The following is a 25,278-nucleotide window of genomic DNA, read 5'->3' on the forward strand; positions in this document are numbered from 1 at the left end:
CGTCGAATAAGTGAGTTATTTACTGTTAAAACTAAATTGTTTGATTTTGACAGTTTTTATTGTGACAGCCCATAACTCTGTTAATTTGACAGTTACAGGGTGGTTTAATATACCAATTTGTAGCCCTTGAAATTGTCTTTTGATCACCCTTTATACCATATATAGTAGAAATGTCACACTACCGAAAAATTAAAGCTTTTATACCGGTAATGTGTTGTCCAGAAGAGATAAATTATATAATAGTTATTTACGTAACAAGTAGGATATGAATGTTATTAACGCACGCATGTGAAAATTTGAACGACGAGGCCGCAGGCCAAGTCGTGTAATCACAAAGTGCGTTAATAACATATCCTACGTGTTACGTACACCATTTTATCTACAACGATTATTATTTTAATGATTAATTGAAAAAAAAATAAAAATAACAAAAAAAAATATAAAAATAAATAAAAAAAATAAAAATATTTCCAGCAACTGCCATGTCAACATCTGGCATTAATTTATCCAATTGCAAAGAGTTTACCATTAATATTTATCCTAATAATAATTGAATTTTCATGTAATTGTATGTCGTTTTTTAATTTAAAAAAATCTAACTAAAAGTTACTTTTAATATTAATATTAACAAGAAGCAAGATAGTGGAGGCAACAGAACTCCAGATGTACAAACAAATTGTTCACCGATTATTAACGCACTAGTGCGGTAATAGATTGAAAAAAGCACTAGTGCGGTAATAAAGGTCATTATGACACTGAAAATAGTGCGAAATTACGATATTATGTAACTGTTGTAGATAAATAATATTTTTTTTTAAAATCATATTATTTTGAAAAGTGTTGAAGTTGGGTATACAATATTTTTCAGAAAGTTTCCGGTAATTTTCCAAAAAAAATTGGAAAATTAAAAAATAATTCGTTTTTTAATTATAGTAATTGTACAACAATCCAATATCAATTCAAATAAAGTTTAATGTACTTTTAATCATTTACCCCCGTTTGCATTGTCGTTTTGTAAGCCGAGGTTAATTTAAGTGTGGGTTAGACTGTGACAGTACAGGAGAAAAAAGTCACACTTAACTTAAGCTGTGCTTAAAGTACGACGGTGCAAATGGCGGTTAGATGTCTTAAATTAACTCATTCTCATTAGAATGGATGATAAGTTTGACAATAACAATGATAAGTTTGACAGTTGTTTTCCCTATTAAGGAAAATTTTCATTTAAGCATGAAGTAATTTTCCCGTAAATTTTCAAAAATTGAAATTTTCCGACCCGAAAATTATCGCTTTTACATCTGTGATAGGAACTATTGTGCTTATGGAATAAGTAATAGGAAGCTGCAGTGGAATTTTTGTAAAAACGCCCTCTATCGAAAAGACCGAAAACTAACTGGAACGTCGTTTTCGGACACTCTACAGGACAGAAAATGCTCTTTAAAATGCCGCAAAAACGAAGTTTCTACGATAAGAGATATTATTGAAAAAAGTTAAATAGGAAAATTCTTCGTAGAGAATAGGGGATTACTTTTATGATACCTTTCCATTTGAGTTTTTAGACATTTTTCATTTTAGTGGTATCGAAACGCCCCCTAGCGGTGGATTTAGAAAGCTAAAAATTATTTCCAGCATTTTCCCTTGGCCACATTTATTAATAATTTTTTGTATCCTCACTATGTATAGTTTTCGAGAAACATCTGCGTGCACGGATTATTGGGACACTCTGTACATTGTCAATATTTCCATGCTTTCTGAAACCAACTAATCAATTCAAAACATCACTGTCTAAACAGACTGAGACCTAGTTCAGGAAAGCATGATTTATATGTTTAAACTTAGAAAAATATAATGTTATTTACCAAAAGCAACTCAATTAACTGACTTTGAATGAATATACGTATCATTCATTACCTTCAAATGCATCTGAAAACAATTTTTTCGTATAATAAGACACACTAATTAAAGGAAAAAACACTAAACTTATCCTCTGCTTGTCTGGGGAACAAACAAACTCAAAAACTCTAAATCGGCTCGGTTATTCGAGACAAAAAGCAACACCAACATTTATTCAATTTTATTGTCTGAACATGTTTCTTAACGACACATCAATTAAACATAGTTTTTTTTTTAGGTTAACAATAGCCTCGACCGCGCTCATCGGCCACGTTTGTTCAGGTAGGTCCGGGGGATGAGCGAGATCGGAGCCACACCACTAATTAACAAAGAACATCAAATAAAAATCACGAGAATTTTCAGGAAATTTATTCAAATCACACCAGAGGAAAAAACAAGTCTTGTCGGGTTGTTGATTTTTTTTTGTTCTTTTAGAAAATACTAAACGGTAATAAGGGGTGCCATTTTAAGCTATTATTTAATCACAGGCTAAAACGTCGCGAATTTATTACTGAAAGGAATAATTGAACTTTAATAGGACAAAGTCAGTTGGAAAATTAAATTTTTGGTTTAGCTGACTGTAGGGGTATACAGTCCAAGACAAAAATAACCAATCAGGATGGTGGAATTTCCACTTAAAACGTACAAAAACAAAATAATTTAAAGATCATATACACCAATAACATTCATACACGAGTTACTCTGTACAATTTTTATAACCGTATTTTTTTTAAGCAAAGCACTAGTAAACTCCAGTCTGCATGAGGCGAGTATTTTTACTGAGATGATACTTTATTGTAGCAATACAAAAAAAATTAACAGAAAAGTCTCAGGTCCATCCTATTTGTCTACTATGTAATTGACTATAGTTTAAAAGAAAAATCAGATCGATTAGTTGGGACCGGAGCCTTGACCGCAAACAGACTGGACCCTTTTAATTTCGGGGATTTACCAGAGCAAAAAAGTTTACCTACTTATATAATATCTACAAAACAATGTCTGTCGTGTGTGGCCGGCCTAAACAGCCTCCTTAAGAGTACGATCGTGAGTGGATCATCAAGTGAGGAAGAAACCTGCTTCAGCACGGTTGATTAAGATTACTAGGGCTACATTATAATAAATACTGGACTTACGTTTCGTTTCGCGTTCACGTTTACACCGGAACGTAGTTGCCTTTAGGCGTGTACCATATCTGGCCGGTGGCCACACGTCTTAAAATTTCTTTGGCCAACAGTCTCTTCTCCTTTTTGATTTTCTTCAGCACGCCTTTGTTTTCGTGCGCCCGCCTCGACAAATAAGGCAGCACCTCGTTGACTGGACCGTAAGGGATGTATTTGTAAGCAGAGTAGCCCGATTGACCTACAAAAGAAGCGAAACATGAGCTCTACATTTTTTATTAGATGCTTAAAAAAAACATAAAATTGTTGGCTACCAGATTGTATACAATACAAAAAAGTATATCAGGAGTTATATATGCCTATTTCCGTAAATCCCATGGGACTATGCTGACACAACGGTTCCCAGGAAGATGCTATTGCTATTATGCTTATTCTACATTTTAGGTTGCTTAAATGTATTTTATTATATTCCTAGATTACTCTCTACTGTAACTTCGTATAGTTAAGTCGCACTAATTGTAAACTCTTAATAAACTAATCTTGATAATATAGAAGGGGATTTAGGCCCGGACACAATTAAGGATGAAGTGACATATGCACTGGAGATGCTGAAGAACGGAAAAGCTGCAGGTCTGGACCAACTGCTAGTGGAGATTCTTAAGCTGATAGAGGAAGACCGGATTCATATTTTGGTAGAATTAATCAATACCATATATAGAACAGGAATAATACCAAATGACTGGTTGCTATCAACTTTTATAACTCTTCAAAAAAAAAAAAAAAATGCCAAGCAGTGCTCTGACTACCGTACCATTAGCTTGATGGCTCACATATTGAAAGTTCTGCTGAAGGTGGTCCATGGTAGAGTATTCAGGAAAATAGACATAGACATCGGCGATACACAATTTGAATTCCGTAAAGGCCTAGGAACAAGGGAAGCGCTAGTTTTACGCAATGTCCTGTCACAAAGATGCCTAGATATAAATCAAGACATATATACATGCTTTATGGACTACAATAAAGCTTTCGATAAAGTGAGGCATGACTTGCTCATAGAAACATTAATAAAGAGAAGGATAGACCTCAGAGACATAAGAATAATATCAAACTTATACTATGGTCAAAAAGCAGTAGTACGAATAGAAGACATGACATCAGAAGAAATAGAAATACAGAGAGGTGTTCGTCAAGGGTGTATACTATCACCAATCCTCTTTAATCTGTACTCGGAGGACATAATAAATAGGGCACTTGATGATCAGAACATAGGCATTAAGATCAACGGCATGACAACAAATAATCTGAGGTATGCTGACGATACAGTTATTCTGGCTGGAACATACGAAGATCTGCAGACGCTAATTAATAGAATGGTCACGGTAAGCGAAGAATATGGACTATCACTGAACATAAACAAAACAAAATATATGTTGATGACAAAAACAACTCAGGAAATTCGTAAGATATACGTAAACAATCAACCTATTGAGAGAGTAAGAGAATACAAATACCTAGGCACGACCATTAATGAAAACAACGACAGCTCACAAGAAATACGAATCAGAATCGAACAGGCCAGAAGCACATTTATAAAAATGAAAAGGCTTTTCTGCTGTCGGGATCTAAACCTGGAACTGAAAATACGACTAATGAGATGCTATGTGTTGTCCGTACTGTATTATGGGATGGAAGCCTGGATGCTGAAGGTAACCGAAGTGAGGAGACTGGAAGCGTTTGAGATGTGGGTATACCGAAGAATACTGAGGATTTCATGGGTAGACAGAATAACCAACGTGGAAGTGATGAGACGTATGAATAAGGAGAGAGAGAAGTTATTACGACAATTAAGGCCAGAAAATTGCAATATATGGGACATGTCATGAGGGGGGAAAAGTATCGAATATTGCAACATATTATGCAAGGAAAAATCGAAGGAAAGAGATCTGTGGGGAGAAGACGTAACTCATGGCTGAAGAACCTTAGAGAATGGTTTGGTTGCAATAACAACGAACTATTTAGAGCTGCGGTCTCAAAAATAAGAATCGCCCTGATGATTGCCAACCTTCGAAACGGAGACGGCACCTGAAGAAGAAATAAAATTATTCTTTTTAAAAAGAGTTTCTGACGTCGAGTTTATTTAAGTCAGGTGAGCAGGTAAAAAACAAAAAACAACTCAAAAAACAAAAAGTATATACAGGGTGGTTCAGTTTTAAATGTCAATAATTCATCAATCAAAAAATAAGTTGACATGCCAGTTCGATTTTCAACTTGAAACGTATCGCACGTCTGTTTCGTGGGCGCCATTTTTTGTCGCTAAGAAACCACGTTTCTTGAAACGGTGTTCAGGGAAGTTTGAAGTTGACGACCGAATTCCGCAGCCGGTCGAGTGGAGATGGTGGGAGCTCTAAGTGGAAACGTCGATTCCTAAAAGTCTATGGGGAATTGTCTTGTGCGGTGCACTTCCAGGAGGCGGAAAGGGTGAAAACCTAGGTCAAGACCACGTGGATGTGACAGTGACGGTTATAGTTTTCACGAGGAAGGACTACATCTTTTGCTCGGATCGTGCCTTTAAGCGATTTTTTAGAACTTTTAGTAGCTATTTGGGGCTCAGGGGCACAAGCCCGACTATCTGAGCCTCTTTCGTATCGAGCTGGGAAATACCCTAGTTGGTAACGCCATTAAACAGAGCAAAAAAAAAAAAAAAAAAAGTTGACATGCATTATGTTATTTTCCTGAAGAACGCTTCCTAAGGAAGCCACAGACCTCCAAAGTTCAGTTTAAAAAATCGTTTTTTTTGCTACATCCGTCAGACCGTTGGACCAATTTTGATCAAATTTCGAACGTTATATGATGTGAATGACATTCTTCAAAATTGTTTAGACGCGTCGATATAGGGGGATAGTTTTTATTTTCTTCTTCTTCTTTACCCAGCTATCGTAGTCCACTGCTGGACATAAGCCTCCCCTTTACATTTCCACCGTTTACGATCCTGAGCCACACTTATCCACTGACTTCATCATCTCGCCATCTTGTGGGAGGTCTTCCTGCACTTCGTTTGTCATTTCGCGGTCGCCACTCTAATAATTTCCTCGTTCATCTATCATCATTGCGTCTTGCTACTACATGTCCTGCATACTGCCACTTCAGTTTCGCAATTCTTGTTATTATGTCTTCCACTTTCGTTCTTTTGCGGATATCTATGTTCCTAACACGATCTGATAGTTTTATTCCCAGCATAGAGCGCTCTCTTGCGTTGTCCTGACAGGGAGCACACTCTGATTAAACACTTTACGCTTCAAACAGATCGGGATATCGCTCTTGAATACTCTGTTCAGTTTACCATAGGCTGCCCATCCAAGCCCCACTCGTCTGTTGTTGTCGTTGTAGCTCCTGCGTTTGGTTGTCTCTGTGTATTTTTATGTCATGGCCTAGATATCTATATTCTCTTACTTCGTCGATGTTGTGACTTCCCAATGTTAGAGTTTCTCCGAGAACTAGGTTGGTCATTATCTTTGTCTTTTGTGTGTTTATTTGTAGTCCTACGTTTGTGGTGGCATTTGCTAGTTCTGTCAGCATTTCTTGGGCTTTTTGTATATCGTCAGCGATCAGCACGATGTCGTCGACAAAACGCAAGTTTAATCTCTTACCGTCGATGTTTATGCCTCTTTGTTCCCATTCCAGCTGTTTGAACGCGTATTCGAGGACGGTAATAAAAAGTTTGGGTGACATCGTGTCTCCTTGCCTAACTCCTCTTTCGAGTGGAAATTTAATTGTGTTTTTGTCTAACCTCACGCATGCAGTTGTATTTTTATATACATTGTGTATTAGTCTAGTACATCTGTAGTCAATGCGGCATTGACTAAGAGCTTTGAGAATTGCGTCTGGTTCTATAGTGTCAAATGCTTACAGAAAGTCTATGAAGATCAGAACCAACGGTCTATTATACTCCACTGTTCTTTCGATAAGGGTTTTTAAGGCCAAAAGGAAATAAACAAATTGGTTGAACCGTATGTGGCGCCCTCTACGATAAATGTAAAAAAATGGTTTGGTATAAAAATTACGATTAAAAATTGATTTTTAAATTTTAACTTTGCCGCCCTATAGCTCTGTAATTATCAACTTTTGGATTAAGGCAAATATGGCTAAATCGCTTTATTTAGACCCAAATCCACTAAACTAGATTTTAAAAGGAGCTAGGTCTAAACTTACCCAAGGGGAAGGTGATGTAATCGCACATGGCCAACAATTGGCCGAAACAAATTACTTTGTCAGACGGTTCGATGCCGTACTCCTTCATCTTCTCAATAGCAAACCGTACCGTGTCCTCATTGTGGGACGCTACCATAATGGCGATCTTCTTGTCCTCTCCCTTGTCCTTGAACGCCTTGATCCGCCTCAGGCACTCGGACAACGTTTTGTGGTACATTTCCGTAGTGGCCTCGAAGTTGGGATTGGTGGGGTCGGGATAGCCCATCGCTGCGGCTCTCGCCCTCTCCTAATCAATTTTTCAGTTAACCTATAGTCAATGGAGAAGTAGAAGGGAAAAAATACCTGTTCAAGATAGGCACCTCGCACCAGTTTGGCGCCAAAGTAAAAGTTTTGTCTTTTGGCTTGCTCCAGATCGGTGGTCACCTCGCTGAGAGCGTTCCTCAGGTAGCATTGGTAAGTGTTGAACACGATAGCTTTGTCTTTGTTGTACTTCCTCATGAATTCCAAGGTGATTCGAGTGATAGCTGGTTGGAAATAGGTTTGTTCAGCGTCCACCATTATGCGGACGTCCATTTCTTGAGCGGCCTACGTATATTTTTTTTTAGTAGAAGAAACTAAGTATTCACAAACAGAAAGTACAACAAAGTTCATCCTAAAGTGTAGTTTTAGAGGTCAGTAGATAGGGTAATTGTGCTACTGAGAGAACTTAATTTTGGAAGGTAATCAAAAGATCGATTAAGTAGTTGTGTAACATTTGGGTTTGGCTTTAACATAGTATTTGCTAAATGATGTAAGTTGTTAGATCGCCAATTAGCCCGACTTAATTTGGCGGTTGTTTTATGCACCAGAAGTGAGAAAATCTCACCTTAACAATGGTGTTTATCCTTCGGATCATGTTCTTGAACATCTCTTCTTCTTTGGGGGACAGCTGCGTGATCAAACGGGCCATACGGCCGGTTTTCAAGTCGGGAACTCGGAAAGTGGCGCTCAGTTCCTGGTTTTCGTCGATGATACCCGACCAGGGGAACAGATGAAGGATACTGCCGAAAAAAGTTCAGTGTGATTGAAAATAATGTAAGGTTGTTGCATGCTATTGTCATATATTCGTTTTAAATGAATTGGATAGTAGGTTAGTTGGTCAATAACTCAACAAATAGCAACGTTGCATGGGTAATTAATTAACTTGTTTTTTCTAAATGTTCAATCCAAATAGAGTGAAACATGATTATTTTTGCGATAACGTAAATTACACTTTTAAGCCCATTACTCACTACATTGTTGTTGAAGGATTTAAAACCCCGCATTAAGTGGCAGGAAAGAAAACGGATCAATACAAAAAGGCAGCATTGCCAAGCCGACAGGATTATATAAACTAAAGAATACCATTTATTCAATAAAAAGCAAATAATAGTATAATAACTAGCAAGTATTACCAATAAAAGAGTGATATTTGGTAACACTTACTAACCTTCGTTCGCCAGTATCACTAAAACATTCATATAAATTATTAAAATTGTTGCAAAATGACCTATGAACTAAAACTGTTACTACAAACACAAATTCTAGCTAGAAGTAGTAACGAATATTTCTTCCAACCATTTATTAATTCAAATTTGTGAAGTTTTAACAATATGGTGGCCAAACGTTTTCTTTAACCAACCAATTATAAAGAAATTTTACATAAAACTGTTTCTTTTTTTGTAAAAATGTACAGTCATTATTAATAAATTCATGATGAAAATTACATCATAACTTTTTATCCAAAAAATGGTTTTGAGTACTAAATTTGAACCCGGACTTTTACTACTCGAGTGGACAATTAAAAGTGAAAACTTAAACAAACAAATTGCATCATCTATCACTTCCGAATGTAAAAAGCAGAACAAATGTACTCGATCGTCGAGTGGATCACGCAGTAGGTACAATAACTACATCATTCAGGCAATATTGACAAGTACTCGAGCGATAAAATCCAAATTTTAGCTAAGTAGTCTGGTCTTTAGAAACTTACCCTTCCTTGTCGTAGGTCACCTGGGTGAGGAACTTTCTGAGCGACTCTTTGTCCTGGATCTTGGCGAATTTCTGCTCCAACTCTTCTGGTTTAGTGTGGTGGCTGAGTACGTTGCCCTCTCCGCCCACTATTTCCGCCATATATTGACGGGTGCGCATGATTACCTCGGACAATTGAAGCTAAAAAGAAAATTTACCAACAGACCGGTACTAAACACTGATACTTACCAATAATTGAGGCCTACCCAAAGCGGTAAGCTTGATAGCTGTAATTCCAGTGCCGTAAGTGGCTCCTGAAACAGAGGAAATTCATATTTAACACAAGTTAATAAAATTGCAACTGGAATAAAAAAAAAGACGGATAGACAAGGAAAATGCCCAAAATGAATATTATGCAAATAACCCATTCCAGGTGTAGAATAAGTTTGAAGCGGAAAGTGTGGTTTGATACGTCTACGAGTGGCTCAATTAAAGCACGTTTTCAGATAAAAACTACAATTATTATTTTGAGTAACATGCCTCAAGTTTCAATGCCCAGCAAATATAAATAATAGCTTTCAATAACCTAACTAACCATGAAACATAGAAGAAGATTAGATAATAAAACATGTAACAGTAACGTTGTATTTGCTTCCACCTTTCCTGAGTGTCTTGATACACGGAGGCGCAGAAAAAAGCAAACGGTTTAGTGCAAAGCTCTACACATTGTCTGTCGTAAAAGCAGTGCAGTACATTATTAAATAAAAGCTGAGCGTATTTCTATGTTTGTCAATCAATATTTGCGATAATATGTTGATTACGAAACAGTTTTCAATGAATTCGCACAGCGTCAAAACAAACTAGTATTTACTATTCATTTACATTGATCGATATGACGATATTCTTTTCCATACATTTGCTGTGCAGGAAGGCTTGAAACATCATAAATTAGAGTTTAAATATTAGTTCTGTTCTAAGTTGTTTCAAAAAAACGTGTCTTAAATGATAAGCTGATTAAAATACAGGGTGTCCTTAAGCACATACTCGCCAAGCTGAGTTTTAGCAATATAATAACCATTAGAAAATTGTATGGCTAATGTACCTGCTAATAGTCAAAGAAATGTATTTATTAATAGACCTGAAAATAGACTAACAGATTATTAAGTTGCCTACTTAACAATAAAAATCAGAGTTTTTTTCAAATATGTAATGAAAAGATCTCAGAAATTGCTTACTTTATACAGAATACGTCATCGTGACGTCAAATTTGCTCTGGTCGCTACATGGAGTGAGAAAACGAATGTGGCTAAAAAGAAGCTAGTCTATTTTAAGAGCAGTTAACTCAACCTAACTAGTAATTATTTCTACTTTGTCAGGCTTAAAACGCTCCAAAACGTAATTTAAGTTGTTCAATATGAATAGATTACACGTGATAATTATTGTGAAGCTATATTTTCAGTTTTTTAAATCAAATTTCATGCATATCTACAAGTTTCCAGTGCCATGGTCCACTTTCTGCTAGTTTACGAGATCTTTCCACTAAACTAAGAATAATACAGATTTTATCCTGTCAGTTAATAATAAATCATATAAGATTTTTAAACACTAATGAACACCCTATCCGGCAAGCTAAGAGATACAAAACCCTTAAAGCGATAGCGGTAAACGAGTAGGCAAGTCTAAAAAAAGTCTAATCAAAAAAATTGGGGTAAAACAGGTCGTTACGCACGTCACTCAAAGAATAAATGACGTACACAACTACTGTAATCTTGAGATTACTCTGGTAAAAGCAGATTGGAAAGCCTCTAACCTAAAGGTGGTCAATAAAAAACGTTTGGGTGGTTTTGCAATAAGAAAATACCTGCAAGGTGGTTTTTCTTAAGCAGATAACTTTGGAACACACTGTAAATACACCAAACATCAAACAGCTACGTTTCGGTAATTATTTTTTGTTTTTTTTTTTTTTTGGAAGATTTGTATACTTATCCTCATAGTTACCAATTGAAATTTCGGTCGGCTGCGACTGCGCAATTGCCAATTAAGTCGCCCGAACGACAATTTTGCCAGCGTTTATCACGTGAAAACGCTTAATTTTTTCGGTAGGTGTGTGGTAGTAGTAGTATACAAGGGGACTTGCTTTTGACTACTTTACCTGGATCGCACTTCTGGTAGTCTAGATGGAAAGAAAATAATTCAACCATTATTGTCACGCTAAATGTCTTGCAAACGAATGAGTTTGGTTGCACCGTTTAAAGTTTTCATTTTGTTGAAGAAATATCAGTAATTTTGTTGCACCTTTTGTAATTAACAACGTGTGAGGCAAATTGGAAATTACTCTGAACTTGCCAAATCCATTTCATTTCTTGACGTTGATAGAATATTAATTGAAGAAGTAAAATGATTCAAATTAAAAAAAAGCAATTATGGTTAGCTGTATTGGAAGATACCAACATTTCTCCAGAAGAAAAAACCTTTTGGCACTAAACTACTGTAACTACTATCTGTATCTGTACTAAACTGTACAAAATATGTACTGTAATCCTTTGGCTTGAAACTTTTTGTCAGTTGATCTCTCTAAGCATTTAAAAGCCTACTCGGCAATTTTTTGATGAGTGGGACTGAGGAAATTGTATCGTTAGCGATTTAGGCATTTGATAGTGTGCAATTATTGCTACTTACCGCTTCTCGTACGAGTTAAATTTTGCTTTATGTAAACATTCACATATTTATTCCAAATCATTTAATAATTGTTCCGCACAATGACAAATTGACACATTTGGCTCATGATTAATATTACTATTACTGTTGTTACACTGTTGAAACTTTTTTGAAAACAATCTAAAATTGTAGTGTCAGATGGCTTTCTCAAACTAAAACATTTTTTATATAAATTTGTCTTCTGCTTGTTAAACATTACAGAATATGTTGTAAACGGAAATCCCATCTCATATGACTTCTTTACAATAATCAATTAAACATTAAATAAACCGGAAATCATTAGTCTAGTACTGACAGCCTTGAGCAACACTGCACAGGCTACAATGAAATGAATAATTCGTACCGTAAACTTCGAATATATGTTATAATATTTTAATCTCCTGGTTTATCCCATTATTCGTCTTTTAATGGAAAAATAAGTATTTTCAGGTTTATAAGGGCAAATTTAAAACTCTACCTTTAATTTTTGAAATCCTAATATATTCCCCCAGATATATGCCCATATTTGGTGCCAAATTTGGGATCCAGTCAGTTTAGGTGTGGCATTATAAGGACTTCTAGAAGGAACTACTAAAGAACTATCTTAGTTAATTGGTTCTTTAAAGATCTTCTGTTTCTTTCATAAACTTCACATTCTAAGAGCAGCCAAATTAACCAAAAAGTGCCTTTTGGAAACCAAAAAAATCTTAAGAAATAAGTCTTAAAACCTAGATATATCTCTTAACTTTCCTTTTTATATGAAGTGTTTGGTGCAAAAACTACTTTAACAATTCTCTCTTTGAACACAATGGTGGCTTAAATACATGATTCTTATTCTTGAAACAAACAACCGTCATCAGGAGATAACTGATATTTGCATCAACATTTCAGTTCTCAGTTACGACCAATAATAGTTGTGTGCAACATCTGGTGACATCTGTACTCAACTCTATGAGTTAGAAAGTACAGATGGCGTTCCAAAATCTAGGAACAGCACCATTAATGCCGCATCATTCGGTAAACACCGATCTGATTGGTTGAAAATGGTGAGGTTTTGTTTTTTGTTTATCAATCCCAATCCTCTGACCGGTTTCGCCGTATTACGGCTCATCAGAGAGGCTATAGGGCTTGATAACCAAAGAACAAAACCTTCGTTCCAGTATAGTCAACTGTATGCCAGAAATGATAGTTGTGTGCAACATCTGGTGACATCTGTACTCAACTCTATTAGTTAGAAAGTACAGATGGCGTTCCAAAATCTAGGAACAGCACCATTAATGCCGCATCATTCGGTAAACACCGATCTGATTGGTTGAAAATGGTGAGGTTTTGTTTTTTGTTTATCAATCCCAATCCTCTGACCGGTTTCGCCGTATTACGGCTCATCAGAGAGGCTATAGGGCTTGATAACCAAAGAACAAAACCTTCGTTCCAGTATAGTCAACTGTATGCCAGAAATGATAGTTGTGTGCAACATCTGGTGACATCTGTACTCAACTCTATTAGTTAGAAAGTACAGATGGCGTTCCAAAATCTAGGAACAGCACCATTAATGCCGCATCATTCGGTAAACACCGATCTGATTGGTTGAAAATGGTGAGGTTTTGTTTTTTGTTTTTTTTTCAACCAATCAGATCGGTGTTTACCGAATGATGCGGCATTAATGGTGCTGTTCCTAGATTTTGGAACGCCATCTGTACTTTCTAACTCATAGAGTTGAGTACAGATGTCACCAGATGTTGCACACAACTATCATTTCTGGCATCCAGTTGACTATACTGGAACGAAGGTTTTGTTCTTTGGTTATCAAGCCCTATAGCCTCTCTGATGAGCCGTAATACGGCGAAACCGGTCAGAGGATTGGGATTGATAAACAAAAAACAAAACCTCACCATTTACGACCAATAACTTGACAATTAGACATAGTTCGGCAGTTTTAGCATCAAACCTCTCAATTCTACTAAAAATGGCTGCTTGCCGTGCTATCACCTCTGATTTGCCTATATCAAAAGATTTCAAACCCTGTCAAAAGCCCTTTGTGCTCTTGAAACTGAAAAAAAACTCCAGTGGAGCGTAATAATAAATCGATTTTCACGGCAAAGTGATCTTTTTACCTGCATCAATTCTAGAACGAAAAAACTACTGAAAACGAAAATCAATATAAAGTGCTTGTATTCCCCGATTTGCAGGTCATTAACTGAATCTAACTAAAAAGTGGAAACAGTGTAAACATTTTCTGATTATATCAAATAAAACGTTCAAATGTTCTATTAACTACGCTTAGAGAGAATCGTCGTAGACGTTATTCCGAAATTGCATAACCCCTAAAACGGTTTCGACAACAATCATTTGGCAGAAAACGTTTGCAGCTGATATTTCAGCCAAGAATTCGAAAGTTGCATTCGCCGTACCTGTGACTATTAATTGGGATATGTAACGACCTTGTTAGAGTTCCAATAAGTGGGAATAAAACCTGTATTTCTTTGATTTCTACGTCTTAATACCTTTTTAGTACGACATACTTTGCATAACCTAGTGTCGACTTTAAAATTTACTTTACCCCATCCTCTGTTCTGTTTTAGAGTAATTAGATTCGTTTTTGATTTAAATTCTTCAGCGATTTTCAATACTTTATAGATTCAGTTTAATAAGTAAAATAAACAGGAATAAGCACAGCATAATGTCGCAATCAACAAGAGAGCAATTGAATCTAAAAATAAGGTACAGCCCGAAAATGTCCCAGCTAATTTTAACCGTTTAGTTACATAAAAAGTGCATCTATCACGTCAGATGCGACCGTTTTAACATTCTCCTCCAGAATAAACCATCAATAATTATTAACAATTGAATTACGTGAACTTTGAACGGTACAACCAACTCAAAATATGCAATCAGAAACTTAAAAAATCGCACATAAATACTTAAGGCGTCATTTTCCTTCTGAAATTACCTGCGATGGCCTCCAGACACCTAATGAAGGTCTCCATGTTCCTCTCGCAAGTCGCTTCGTTGAGGTAGAAGTAAGTTCTCGCCGATTGCACTTTAAAGCGCCTATCGGCAAAGCTCTTGTCCACATGGTACTGCTTTAAGGAACCGTCCTCCAGCTGATCACCAGCCGCGGGCACCGAAGCCCTAAATATCAACAAAGTTAACCAATCGCGATCTGGTGGTTTTAATTTTCCTTACTCCACTTCACGTTTTTCGGCCTCCTCCTGCGAAATATCCTCCTCCACGGAGTAGTCAAGAATCGGTTTAACTCCAAACGATCTGAGCCGTTCCAGTTTCGGCCGGATTTTGTATTCGTCCTCTCCGGCCACGAAGTGTCCGTAGAAAGTGGCTTTCATCAGCGTGATGAATAGTTTTTCACCCAAAATCGCTTTGCATATTTTCATGAGCTGAAAATAATAATTTTGATTGATTGTTGTAAATACAGTGTAACTAGACAATGGGCCTATCCCACATATCATAAATTTTTGTTTTAATGACTGAAATCGAAAGAATAGGATCAAAAAACTAATTTTTCATATTCTTGAAGAAAAAATTATGGTCGTAAATGTTCCTACATTAGTTTGAATTTGTCCATTAAATTTAAAAGATCTGTTTTGGCGCGCATGTGACGTAAGTAATTCTGGGCGATTTTATTGGCTGTTGCACACCAACTGTTTCACTTCTTGTCGCTGATTGGTTGAAAGTGTAGTACGTCACCGGCGGCGGGCGTTTTAAACATGAGATTAATGTAGTTTTTATCATAATTTTTTTTCTATTTAGACTTAATATTTTTGAAAACAAAAAAATACGGTTATAATATTTTCAATCCGTCTTTGTAGTTATGAAATAAAAAAAAATTGTGGGACAGGCACATTGTGCATAAATTTCTGACTTGTGTCTGTGAGGTTTTACTAAAAAAGTACTGTGGCTAATGGCTTTTAGAACATTGAACTACACTTTTTCACTGATTTCAGTAATTTTCCCACGAGTTACTGTCATCAATATATGATTTACCTTGTTTGCCAGTTAGTGTTAACTGCATTTTTTTAGTTTTTAGTTAAATGTTCTCATAGCTAAACCATTCGCCAACTTAACTTCTTTGATATGGAGAAAGTAGGCTTAATTGGGGATTTTACACTCGTTTCAGCATCTTTTGACATTTAATATTACTGTGAAATTTATTCTGAAGTTACTCAGAAAAAGCAGGTAAAAGGTCAGGTCATAACATCAAATTAAGCCTTTACTTTCTGGGTATAGTTAACTCTATTTACTCTTCTCCTGGGTAGACTGATCCTTAAAAAATAAACAGGACAGATTTTACTGTAACTAACATTACAGACAAGTCAAAGTTCTCTAAAGAATTAAACCCAAATTCTCTAATTTTGTGTGTAATAATAGAGCTTTTTACTGTTGGAATTCAATCCTTTACATGATGATCATGGTATTATATTCACTTTAATGTAATTACTCTAGTTGCATGACTGTTCTTCAACTGGCTAGATCTAGTAAATAACCTCCTTGACCATATAAAATTTTTTGAGGAAAAGCATATTTTAATGAATGCAGGCAGCAAAGATAAGGTGTTAATCTGCTTAATACTGCCTAACTGTCAACACATTCACTGTCTTTATTTGTAAATCCTGAAACCGAGCCATACCAACTTACTAGAACATCCTTAAATGGTAATTTAAACTGCAAACATACATAATACATTTAATAATTATTAAGATATACAATTTTTCAGTTTAGGTAATACAGGAGACAGAAACCAAGAAAGTGATTGAGTTACCCTTATCTACTATTACTAAAACTATTTTACTGGACGTACTTGATGTAAATGTTTTGGATAGCAACTATTGAATTAAACTCGATTACATAATAAGAGCACAATACTATTATTTGTTTACAGTGGTCTGAAAGTGTCAAATAAAACGAAACCGTAAATGTTTGATTTGGGATACTGGGTACAATCAAATTACACAACAGGTAGTAGTGAAACCGGTTGTGAATTCGTTTTTAAAACCTTTGCCGGAATTATATTTAAAATATTAATACCATTTTATCAAAAATCAGTTCCAAAATGACAGTTTTTGTGTTTGGGCATTTCATTTACCTGAATCAATAAACAAAACGAAATCTTTGGTGGTATGTCCACTATTATTCCATTTTTTGAAAACTACTAATTATCAAAAATATTAGCCATATCTTACTTAAATCTGCTTGAATTATGACTAATAAAATGACGTTTGCTACAATTGAAGTTGGTTTATTGTTTATTTTTTAACAATGTCTAACCAAACAGTATCTGGCTAGACAAATCCGTAATTATAAAAATTTCTAGGTAGGTCATATGAGAACTTAATTCCGGGATCAATTTTATTATTATTTTATGGCCTACTATGGTTATTCCCTCAATAATCTTTTAATGGTAAGCTTACATTTTTAATTTAAAAATAATAATTTTTGCTTCTACTTTTAAACTTTTAAACTTGCAAAATGTTAAGTGGATGCTTCAAAGAGTATAATTACTCATATAGTAAATTTGATATTTTGCAGGGTGAATAATTGCTTAATTTTAGTCAATTGGCCCTGTATATGAAATGATTCATAAAATTACATACAGTCTTGAAAATTACAGGATGTTCCATTTGAAATAAGGAAGAATCAATTTTTGTTCCAGCTTGTGGTATAGCTGGAGTATTGACTTTGCACATTCTACTAAAATGGAATCAAACTTTCTGGTCTCTGAAGAGGCAGAGAGAAATAGGAACATTTTGAACAATGGATAAATTTATTAAAAATTCGGTTTCTTCTCTGTTTTGTTCTTAAATTTTCTGCATTTACAGATTGTCCAAATTTAAAATTCCCTCTTCCTTGTAAATACTAAATTTATGGTCTGTTGTTTAACCTGTTTTTAATTAATTTACAGAAAGTTAAGGAATGTGAATGAATTAAGCTGATTGAAAAAGTAAGTCAAATTATGGCATTCCAACAAATCCCCCTAACCTAATTACCAAGCAATAGGCATTATAATGCAAATTCTATAAAAAACAAAACTCAAAACATTCATGTTAAAAAACCCATTTGATAGCTTCATTCATAATGACATCACTTTTCAAATGAACTAAGTTTATCTAAATAATGGCTTCATAAATTGACAATTAATGCTGTACTGATTTGGCAGGGTGATTGTAGTAAAAATTTCAATCATTCTACATTATAATCATATATCTGTGAATCACAGCCTCAACAACTTTAGAAAGTGTTTTCTAATAATTATTGTAAACAGAATACGTCCTCATTGTAAACCATGGATTTTTTTTTAATACGAAAGCACGTACGCATATTTGTGAATCTAATAATAGGAAAACCGGTTTCAGGCAGATATTCGCCAGACTTTGACCTCCAAATGATTTTTTTGTTTAGATCGAAATTCGTCTAATTTTGCACCTAACGTTAGAAGACCACCAGGTCAAGGTTCCATTTAGGTCCCGTGAAAAAATTAATTTAAGCGGAAAATTATGCGGTTACATGCAAACCACTTTGTTAGTTTCGTAAATATTTCAGTAAGTTCGGATGAGTTGGAGTGGCACAAACTAACAACCCTCCCACAGGAAAAACTGGCTTCTTGCCATTAATTTTACAGTTCGAGCAAATCGATTTGATAGGGGGTGTGCGTCTCTAGGACGTCGCTTATTGGCCGACTGAAAGCCGCGTTGCCATATTGTGTGTGTTTGATGCTACGTCACGTTTTAATACATCAGACTTAATAGGATATTATGAGAAATAATTAAGGGGTTTCCAATCATTCTAGACTAGCCTGGTTTGTCTGATTAGGGGCTTAACATTTTTTGATACCCGCACCGGATAGAGATAATTGGCACAAATTCAGAGAGATAACAAGTGATAATAAATTTACTCATCAATCGTATTAATCAAAACACACATCCCAGTCTGAACACCAGACCAGTAATTATTACTAATGAATGGATTTGTGCTTGGGATTAAGCAACGAAATTAACTACACTTTTCAATTCTAATTACAGCAGAATTTATTGTACAATTCCCCAAACAAAACAATGACCACAAAAGTGGGTGGAGATGACAGTCATGCACCTCCCAACACTTTTTGGACACTGTCCAACAGAAATAAAATAAAATATTTTCTTTTGCAATAAACATGTTTCGCACTGCAGCTGTATAACCGCAAAACGTATATGCAAAAATTACACATCAATTGAGATTAGATTAGTCTGGAAGCGCGTGGTTTGCATTAGATAAGTATCCTAAAAACTGTCATAAGACTTGAGAATTTGATAAATTGTAATTACAAACTCAATTTAACTAAAATAGCCCAGATATCAAAACTCAGTCACTTCCTGCACTTATAAAATCATATTTAGATTGAATTGTATGAAAAATAGTAGGAAAGTAAGTGGAAGCAATTGAAGCTATTTAAAATCAAACCAATTACGTAACATTGTCGTAAAATATACTTAATTATAATGATTAGAGACTGGTTAAATTATTTTACGGATGGTTGCATACATATCGTAAATATTTTGTCTGGGTTACGGCTCATTTAATCCTAAAATTGAATTTGGGGAATTCCTAATGCGACCTACAATTAACCAGGTGCAACACACATTGCTGAGTCTAGTCCAAAACCACTTGGATACTCTTCAAATAAATCACACGACCTAGGTTATACTTAATTGACTTTCCTTTGTGTCCCTAAATAAAAAAAAAATACTAAAAGTAAATTAGTCTATTTGGATTTGAATCCAAAGTCCAGGCAAACACCTGAATTGGAACCCACACCAAGTGTCCAGTTCACATATGACTTTATGCATATTGGCCTGTAAGTTGAGTTATTTTTGTCTAAATGCAAGTAAAGCGGGATATTAGGTATTAGTGACGTCAATTGAGACTTGAAAAATAAATCGTGACTGGACGAAATGTGAGGGCTTGGCTCTGAAACCCGACGATTTGATGAGTGATTGGTTCGGTTTGATGACGTATATTGATCGAAACTAATGGTGAAAACCGTACACAACTGAAGCTAAATTTCTAACCTAAAAAAGCAGTTTGTAAATAACTAATAACTTTTTGAACCACAAAACCTGCAGCAAGTAAAAAAGACACGTTTTCGGTACGGTATTAGCAGACAACTCATTAGTTCAAGCAAGAAGAAGAATGCGGCTCGGTTTGTACATTAATACAACATTACATACAGTCATCAAGATCTTGGTCTACTGGAATGTTTCAAGGTCTTAGACCGAAAGCAGTTTGATTGATGTTGCTTGTTTCAATTTGTAATAAAATAAGAGTGTAATAGCCGCAACATAAAAACTGAAAAATAATTATTAAGTATTGAAAATTTCCAATTTTGGAAAAAAAGTACTCAAAAAACATGTTTAACGAGTCATTAGGACCGATACTTTTTTTTAAATTCAGGAAGGTTTTCCAAATTATTATACCGCATTTTTGCATGATAACTTGCATGATAATAAACAATTATTTCTGGTTTTATCCAATCAAGCTTCAACACTAGACCTTCAAATTCACATACAAAAATGAATAAAAAGTAAGTTTATTGTACATGCTCATAAATGATAAAAATACATACTTTTCAAAGTCAATGAATTCTATTTTGTAAAATCCTCCATATCTATAAATCTATCTATAGACGTAATATTTAATTAAGTATTAATCAAGATCAGAATAGTCTTGGAACCATTCAAATCTTGGATCAGACAGTGCTAAAAATTATAGTAATTTCAATAATTATTGTAGTGATAACTAATCGGATAACTATTCATAACGACCGTTAATTACATTACTTTACTGCCAATTATTTGTCAAATGTTTTGCTTTTGTTTGCCTTTAAATGCCTTTAAAATACCTCACAATGCTTCATTATTGCTCAAAATGCCTCCTAGTAATAATGCCTTAAAACTGCCTAAAATGTCTCATATTAGGTACCTTGAAATGCCTTTAAATTATTTAAAGTGCCTCAAAATGCCTTCAAATGTTTACCTACACATTTGTGGCATTCTTAAATAGTTATAAGGCCCCTCTGGTATTGGGACAATGATAAACCTTGATGAAATACACCCTTGACATTTTTTTGTCAGATTAATTAACACAACAATATTTACTATACAATATTTGACATGACATTTTGACCCTTGTCAAAATGTCATAAGAATTAAGATTCAAAAAAAATGACTTCCTCAGGTTACCTGATTGCTTTTCCAAATTTTGAAGACCCAACCGCTTAAAAAAATTTTAAGTCACGTGACAGTTTTTAGGTTAGGTTAGGTGACAACGTAATCGAAATTTTGATAATTCAGTTTTTGAGCTTGCAACACTGTAAAGGCTAGTAAAACAGTCACGTGACCTTCAAAACGCAGACTAAACTTTGGAAAATTGATAAATAAAAATTAGACAGTTGTAAAAACTTATATTGTCAGAAATTACATTATCAACGTCACTTGACGTTGATAATGCAATTCTGAGCTTGCACCACTCTAAAGGGCAGTTGATATCTGTCAAAATTAATCACGTGACCGTTAAAATGTGGTTTCAACTTTAAAAACTTGGTAAATTAAATTTAGACTATTTTAGACCCTTGTAAAAGCTGAAATTGTAAGAGAGACATCACGTGATTTTGATTATGCAATTTTAGAGATTGCAACACTGTAAAGTCCAGTTGACACCACAGTCACGTGACCTTAAAAATGTAGTTTGAATTTTGAAAACTTGATAAATTATTATAATAATTTGTAATGAATATTGTTTCAACTTAATATCATGTAACAAAGATTTTACCATAATAATTACATGTGCGGTCAATTTTGTTATATTGATACACTAAATTGTCTACTGCTTGGTCTACTACAATGTATTCCTTAAAATATCGCAAAATTTGCTTTATTTAGTCTTTATTTCGCTCAAAATTCGAATGAAAATATCGCAAAATTTTGAAAAATACAGTCAATGCTTCAAAATTTTATGAAATGCCTTATAAATACTTCATTATGCCTCGTAATACTTCAAAATGCTTCGTGTAATACTGGCAAAGTGCCTCATAATACCTCGGGTGTGTACCTACACCAAAATACTTCGGCGATCTACCCCTCGGGTTTTTTCTTCAAAGTCTGTTGCCCCCAAAATTATCATTTTTCTCTATAACAGAGAGTCATATGCAAAAAGAAAAAAGCAGTATTATTTTTATCTAAAAAATATTCAAAATTACCAAACTAATACCTAGGGAGTCTTATGTACTTGTTTGTGCTAAAAATCTAAGAATATGAGAAGTTACCCCATCAGCACGGCTATGAAACTACTATTAAACAATGTAACAAATCCAAGATGTCTTCAAAAAATATGTTCAATGATAAGTTCAAATATGGAATATGTACCTATTTAACTACTTGCCTCTTAATGGAACTCTTGATATACATAAGTACCAAAAAAATTGAACAAAATATAAATAGGAACATCAATAAGTGCCTAAAAAATTCAAATCAATGATGAACATAATAAAAATATCTGTAAGTAAAGCTAGAGGAAGGAGAAAGATCTTAAAATGTTCACCCACATACACATAAATCAAAATATGATAAAATCAATCAAAGAATGGGGAAGAAAATATAACATGATATGATACTATTGGCATAAAATCAAGAATAAATCATATGAGCTCCAGTATGAGTCAACAGAAGAATAAACTCAGGAGTAACCATAATGATGATTTGCATTACTTCCAGAAATCACCTAATAGTTATTGTACATAACTACTGTAATCTCTTGGCAATTATTTGTTAGACAAAAAAATAAAATTGGCATGTCCTTCCCCTTATTCAAAAAACCCTTCATAAAAACCGGTTATATCCGGAAGTTTTGCCCAAGGGGAAGAAACACTACACACCCTTATGGTGATTCATAAGTCAACTTACCTAACCATTAACCTCATATTTTACACAATAAAAATACTCTAGTCTGATGGTCTGGACTGATTCATTCTGGTATAGGACTTTCTTGCATAAAATCACAAGTAAAATATTAGCTGGATTAAAGTGTCTCTTACTTACTGGGCCAAATATCAACAACACTTAACAATCCTAAGTAGAAGAGACATATTTTGCTAAACCTACTCTGTAAAACAGTTGGATATGTTTAAATTAAAAGTCTTTTGATAGTCATTTTCTGACCATTCTTCCAAAGGGCTAGAAAATTGGAAATTCATCTAACTAGGGCAGATGAGTAGTAGTTTAATATTGACTCTTGAGCACTCGCCACAAACATCTTTCTTATTTACAAATTATACATTCAAAGTTGGCCAGTATCTAATTAGAATTTGTTCCAATAAAAAACGGTTTTGCTATAGGTAATGAGAATAATCAATGTGGAAAAATCAGGCACAGACTGGCAGGCTACAAGTAAGTCAGTAAACGGATCTATGTAGGAGGAATAGTCAAGTGGCCAAGGCCGTGAAACATTTGCTTTTCAGGATTCAAGGTTTCGCCGACAAAAAGAGTACCGATAGCGGGTCGTTAACCCACAATTTTGCAAACTTAGGTTCTACCAAGTGCCCTGATAACTTCTGTCTGGATTAAGTGACTAACGGGCAACTTTAAAAACTATTAAAGTGGAATTTGCTTACCCTCATGTTATTTGTAACAATAGTTTCGTAGGAGCAGATCTGATAAACGACCAGGGCTCGGATGAGCTCCCAGTTCGTTTTGCTCTTAAAGGCAGCCTTGGCATCTTCGAATGTTAAATCTAGGGGGTCTTTAGGGCTCTGTACCGCCTGCTTCTGCTGGTCTTGAATCAGGCTAGTAGCGGCCGCGGTGGATTTTCGCACTGCCTGATTAACATCGATTTTACCACCGAAACCGCTGTTTAAATTATCGATCAGTAATCCGTACTTTTTGGGAACACTACACCTGCTCACTGTACGAAGAAAAGCCATTTAAGTGTCGAAGTTTTAGGTCGAAAAGGAAGCGTGTGCGGGTCCGAGAAGGAGATTTCGGGGGGCGCCTTGTTCGTGGCTACTCTGCTTTACACCTGCCGATCGGAAAATGATAAATTTCGGTGTGAGGTAGTCTCGCGGCTCTCGAACACGACTGAAATCGACTCGGCTGACGTTTATTTTTAACGCCGGTATGTGTGCGCAATGGGGTTCTCGGACCAGTTGCCGGCTGCCAGACTACGGCCGGCCAAAATTCAATGAAAAATTGCAAATGGGTTTTATTGGTTGGTTATACGCTTGTGCCAAGGGTTGTTTCACTCCTTTAACTATCACAACTAGAGTAGAAATCACCAAAAAAAAAACCCTAAAACGTTTCACTTCACAGAATGCGAGCAAATAACGATAATAATAAATAATGGCGAATTTGAAAATGGCGATCGGCGTACACTTGTCACCGTTTGACAGTTGACAGTTTTACAGGTCTTTCTGCTTTGTTGCCAAATGTCTTTTCACACAATTATAAAAGTAATAAAATAGTCCAGTTAAACAATAAAATTTTGTTGAAAACTATAAACATTAGAAAAGAGTGTAAACAAATATCAACAGTTTTACTTTAAATTACTTACTTTAAAGTCTAAATCCGGACACCCTGTATATGTATTTACATAAATACCTATGTAATAGTACTTAAGATACCAAGGGCATCATAAGGACAAGGGTAATAAAAAAATGTTTATTCTCAAATAAAACGAAATGGGTTGGATTTAGGTATAGGCAAGTAAATTGAAACGTATTGTAATTTTTAATGCTCAAAATGATTCCGTCATAAAAAATGTGGGTTTCTATTAAAAAAACTTGAGATTTTTCATTTTTTTTAGTGGCAAGTTTATGATTTTTTTTTGACGACCCTGTATACAAATGAGTCATTACGCACCCTCAGTTTAATAAAACGATCCTTTATTTACAATAACCCAAAGTTTCATTGCAAAATAAATTAAGGTTTTGACAGAGTACAAAAATATGTTGAGCGTTGCAACTGTCACTTTTTTGAAAAAACATCAAATATTTCGAAAACGGCTAGAGATAGGCATAGGGCATTGTACACAAAAGTTGGTCAGAATTTTGTGAGGAATCCAAATATGTAATAATATATAGGGTGTTCTATTTAAAATAAGAAAGTTGTGATCGACTTCCGGTATAAACGGAAGTGCAACCATCTTGAAAATATTTTAGTTAGATTGGGCATGCCGACATCAGTATCCTGCCAAATTTTCAAAACTCTCCTATTTATACTTTTTCCAATATCAATCGATGTCTTTCGTCGTGGGACACCCTGTCATTTAGTATTTAAAAAATGATCAGAGGGCATTATAAAAAATAATGCCCTCACCTGAGTCCATTTTGAAA

At 35.0% G+C, this 25,278-nt stretch overlaps 1 protein-coding gene across 2 annotated transcripts; it reads right to left on the minus strand.

The window, feature by feature from the left end:
* Nucleotides 1-2,244: 2,244 nt before the first annotated feature.
* On the minus strand, nucleotides 2,245-24,190 carry slgA (proline dehydrogenase slgA). 2 transcript variants are annotated; one of them, XM_081974924.1, is made up of 11 exons: nucleotides 23,563-24,190; nucleotides 15,090-15,298; nucleotides 14,854-15,035; nucleotides 11,359-11,379; nucleotides 9,456-9,520; nucleotides 9,229-9,407; nucleotides 8,083-8,257; nucleotides 7,560-7,802; nucleotides 7,218-7,503; nucleotides 3,024-3,249; nucleotides 2,245-2,963 (listed from the first exon to the last, which is right to left on the minus strand). In XM_081974924.1, the coding sequence occupies exons 1-10, from the start codon at nucleotides 23,869-23,871 to the stop codon at nucleotides 3,044-3,046; spliced, it is 1,875 nt and encodes a 624-aa protein (XP_081831050.1). In that variant the 5' UTR covers nucleotides 23,872-24,190; the 3' UTR covers nucleotides 2,245-2,963; nucleotides 3,024-3,043. The 2 variants fall into 2 exon arrangements, with proteins under 2 accessions (XP_081831050.1, XP_081831051.1); XM_081974925.1 differs by lacking the exon at nucleotides 11,359-11,379 and having other exon boundaries at nucleotides 23,563-24,185.
* Nucleotides 24,191-25,278: the final 1,088 nt, after the last annotated feature.

Source organism: Ips typographus, linkage group LG3, assembly GCF_016097725.1.
Source record: "Ips typographus isolate SLU linkage group LG3, UJ_Ityp_2.0, whole genome shotgun sequence".
Taxonomy (NCBI): Eukaryota; Metazoa; Arthropoda; class Insecta; order Coleoptera; family Curculionidae; genus Ips; species Ips typographus.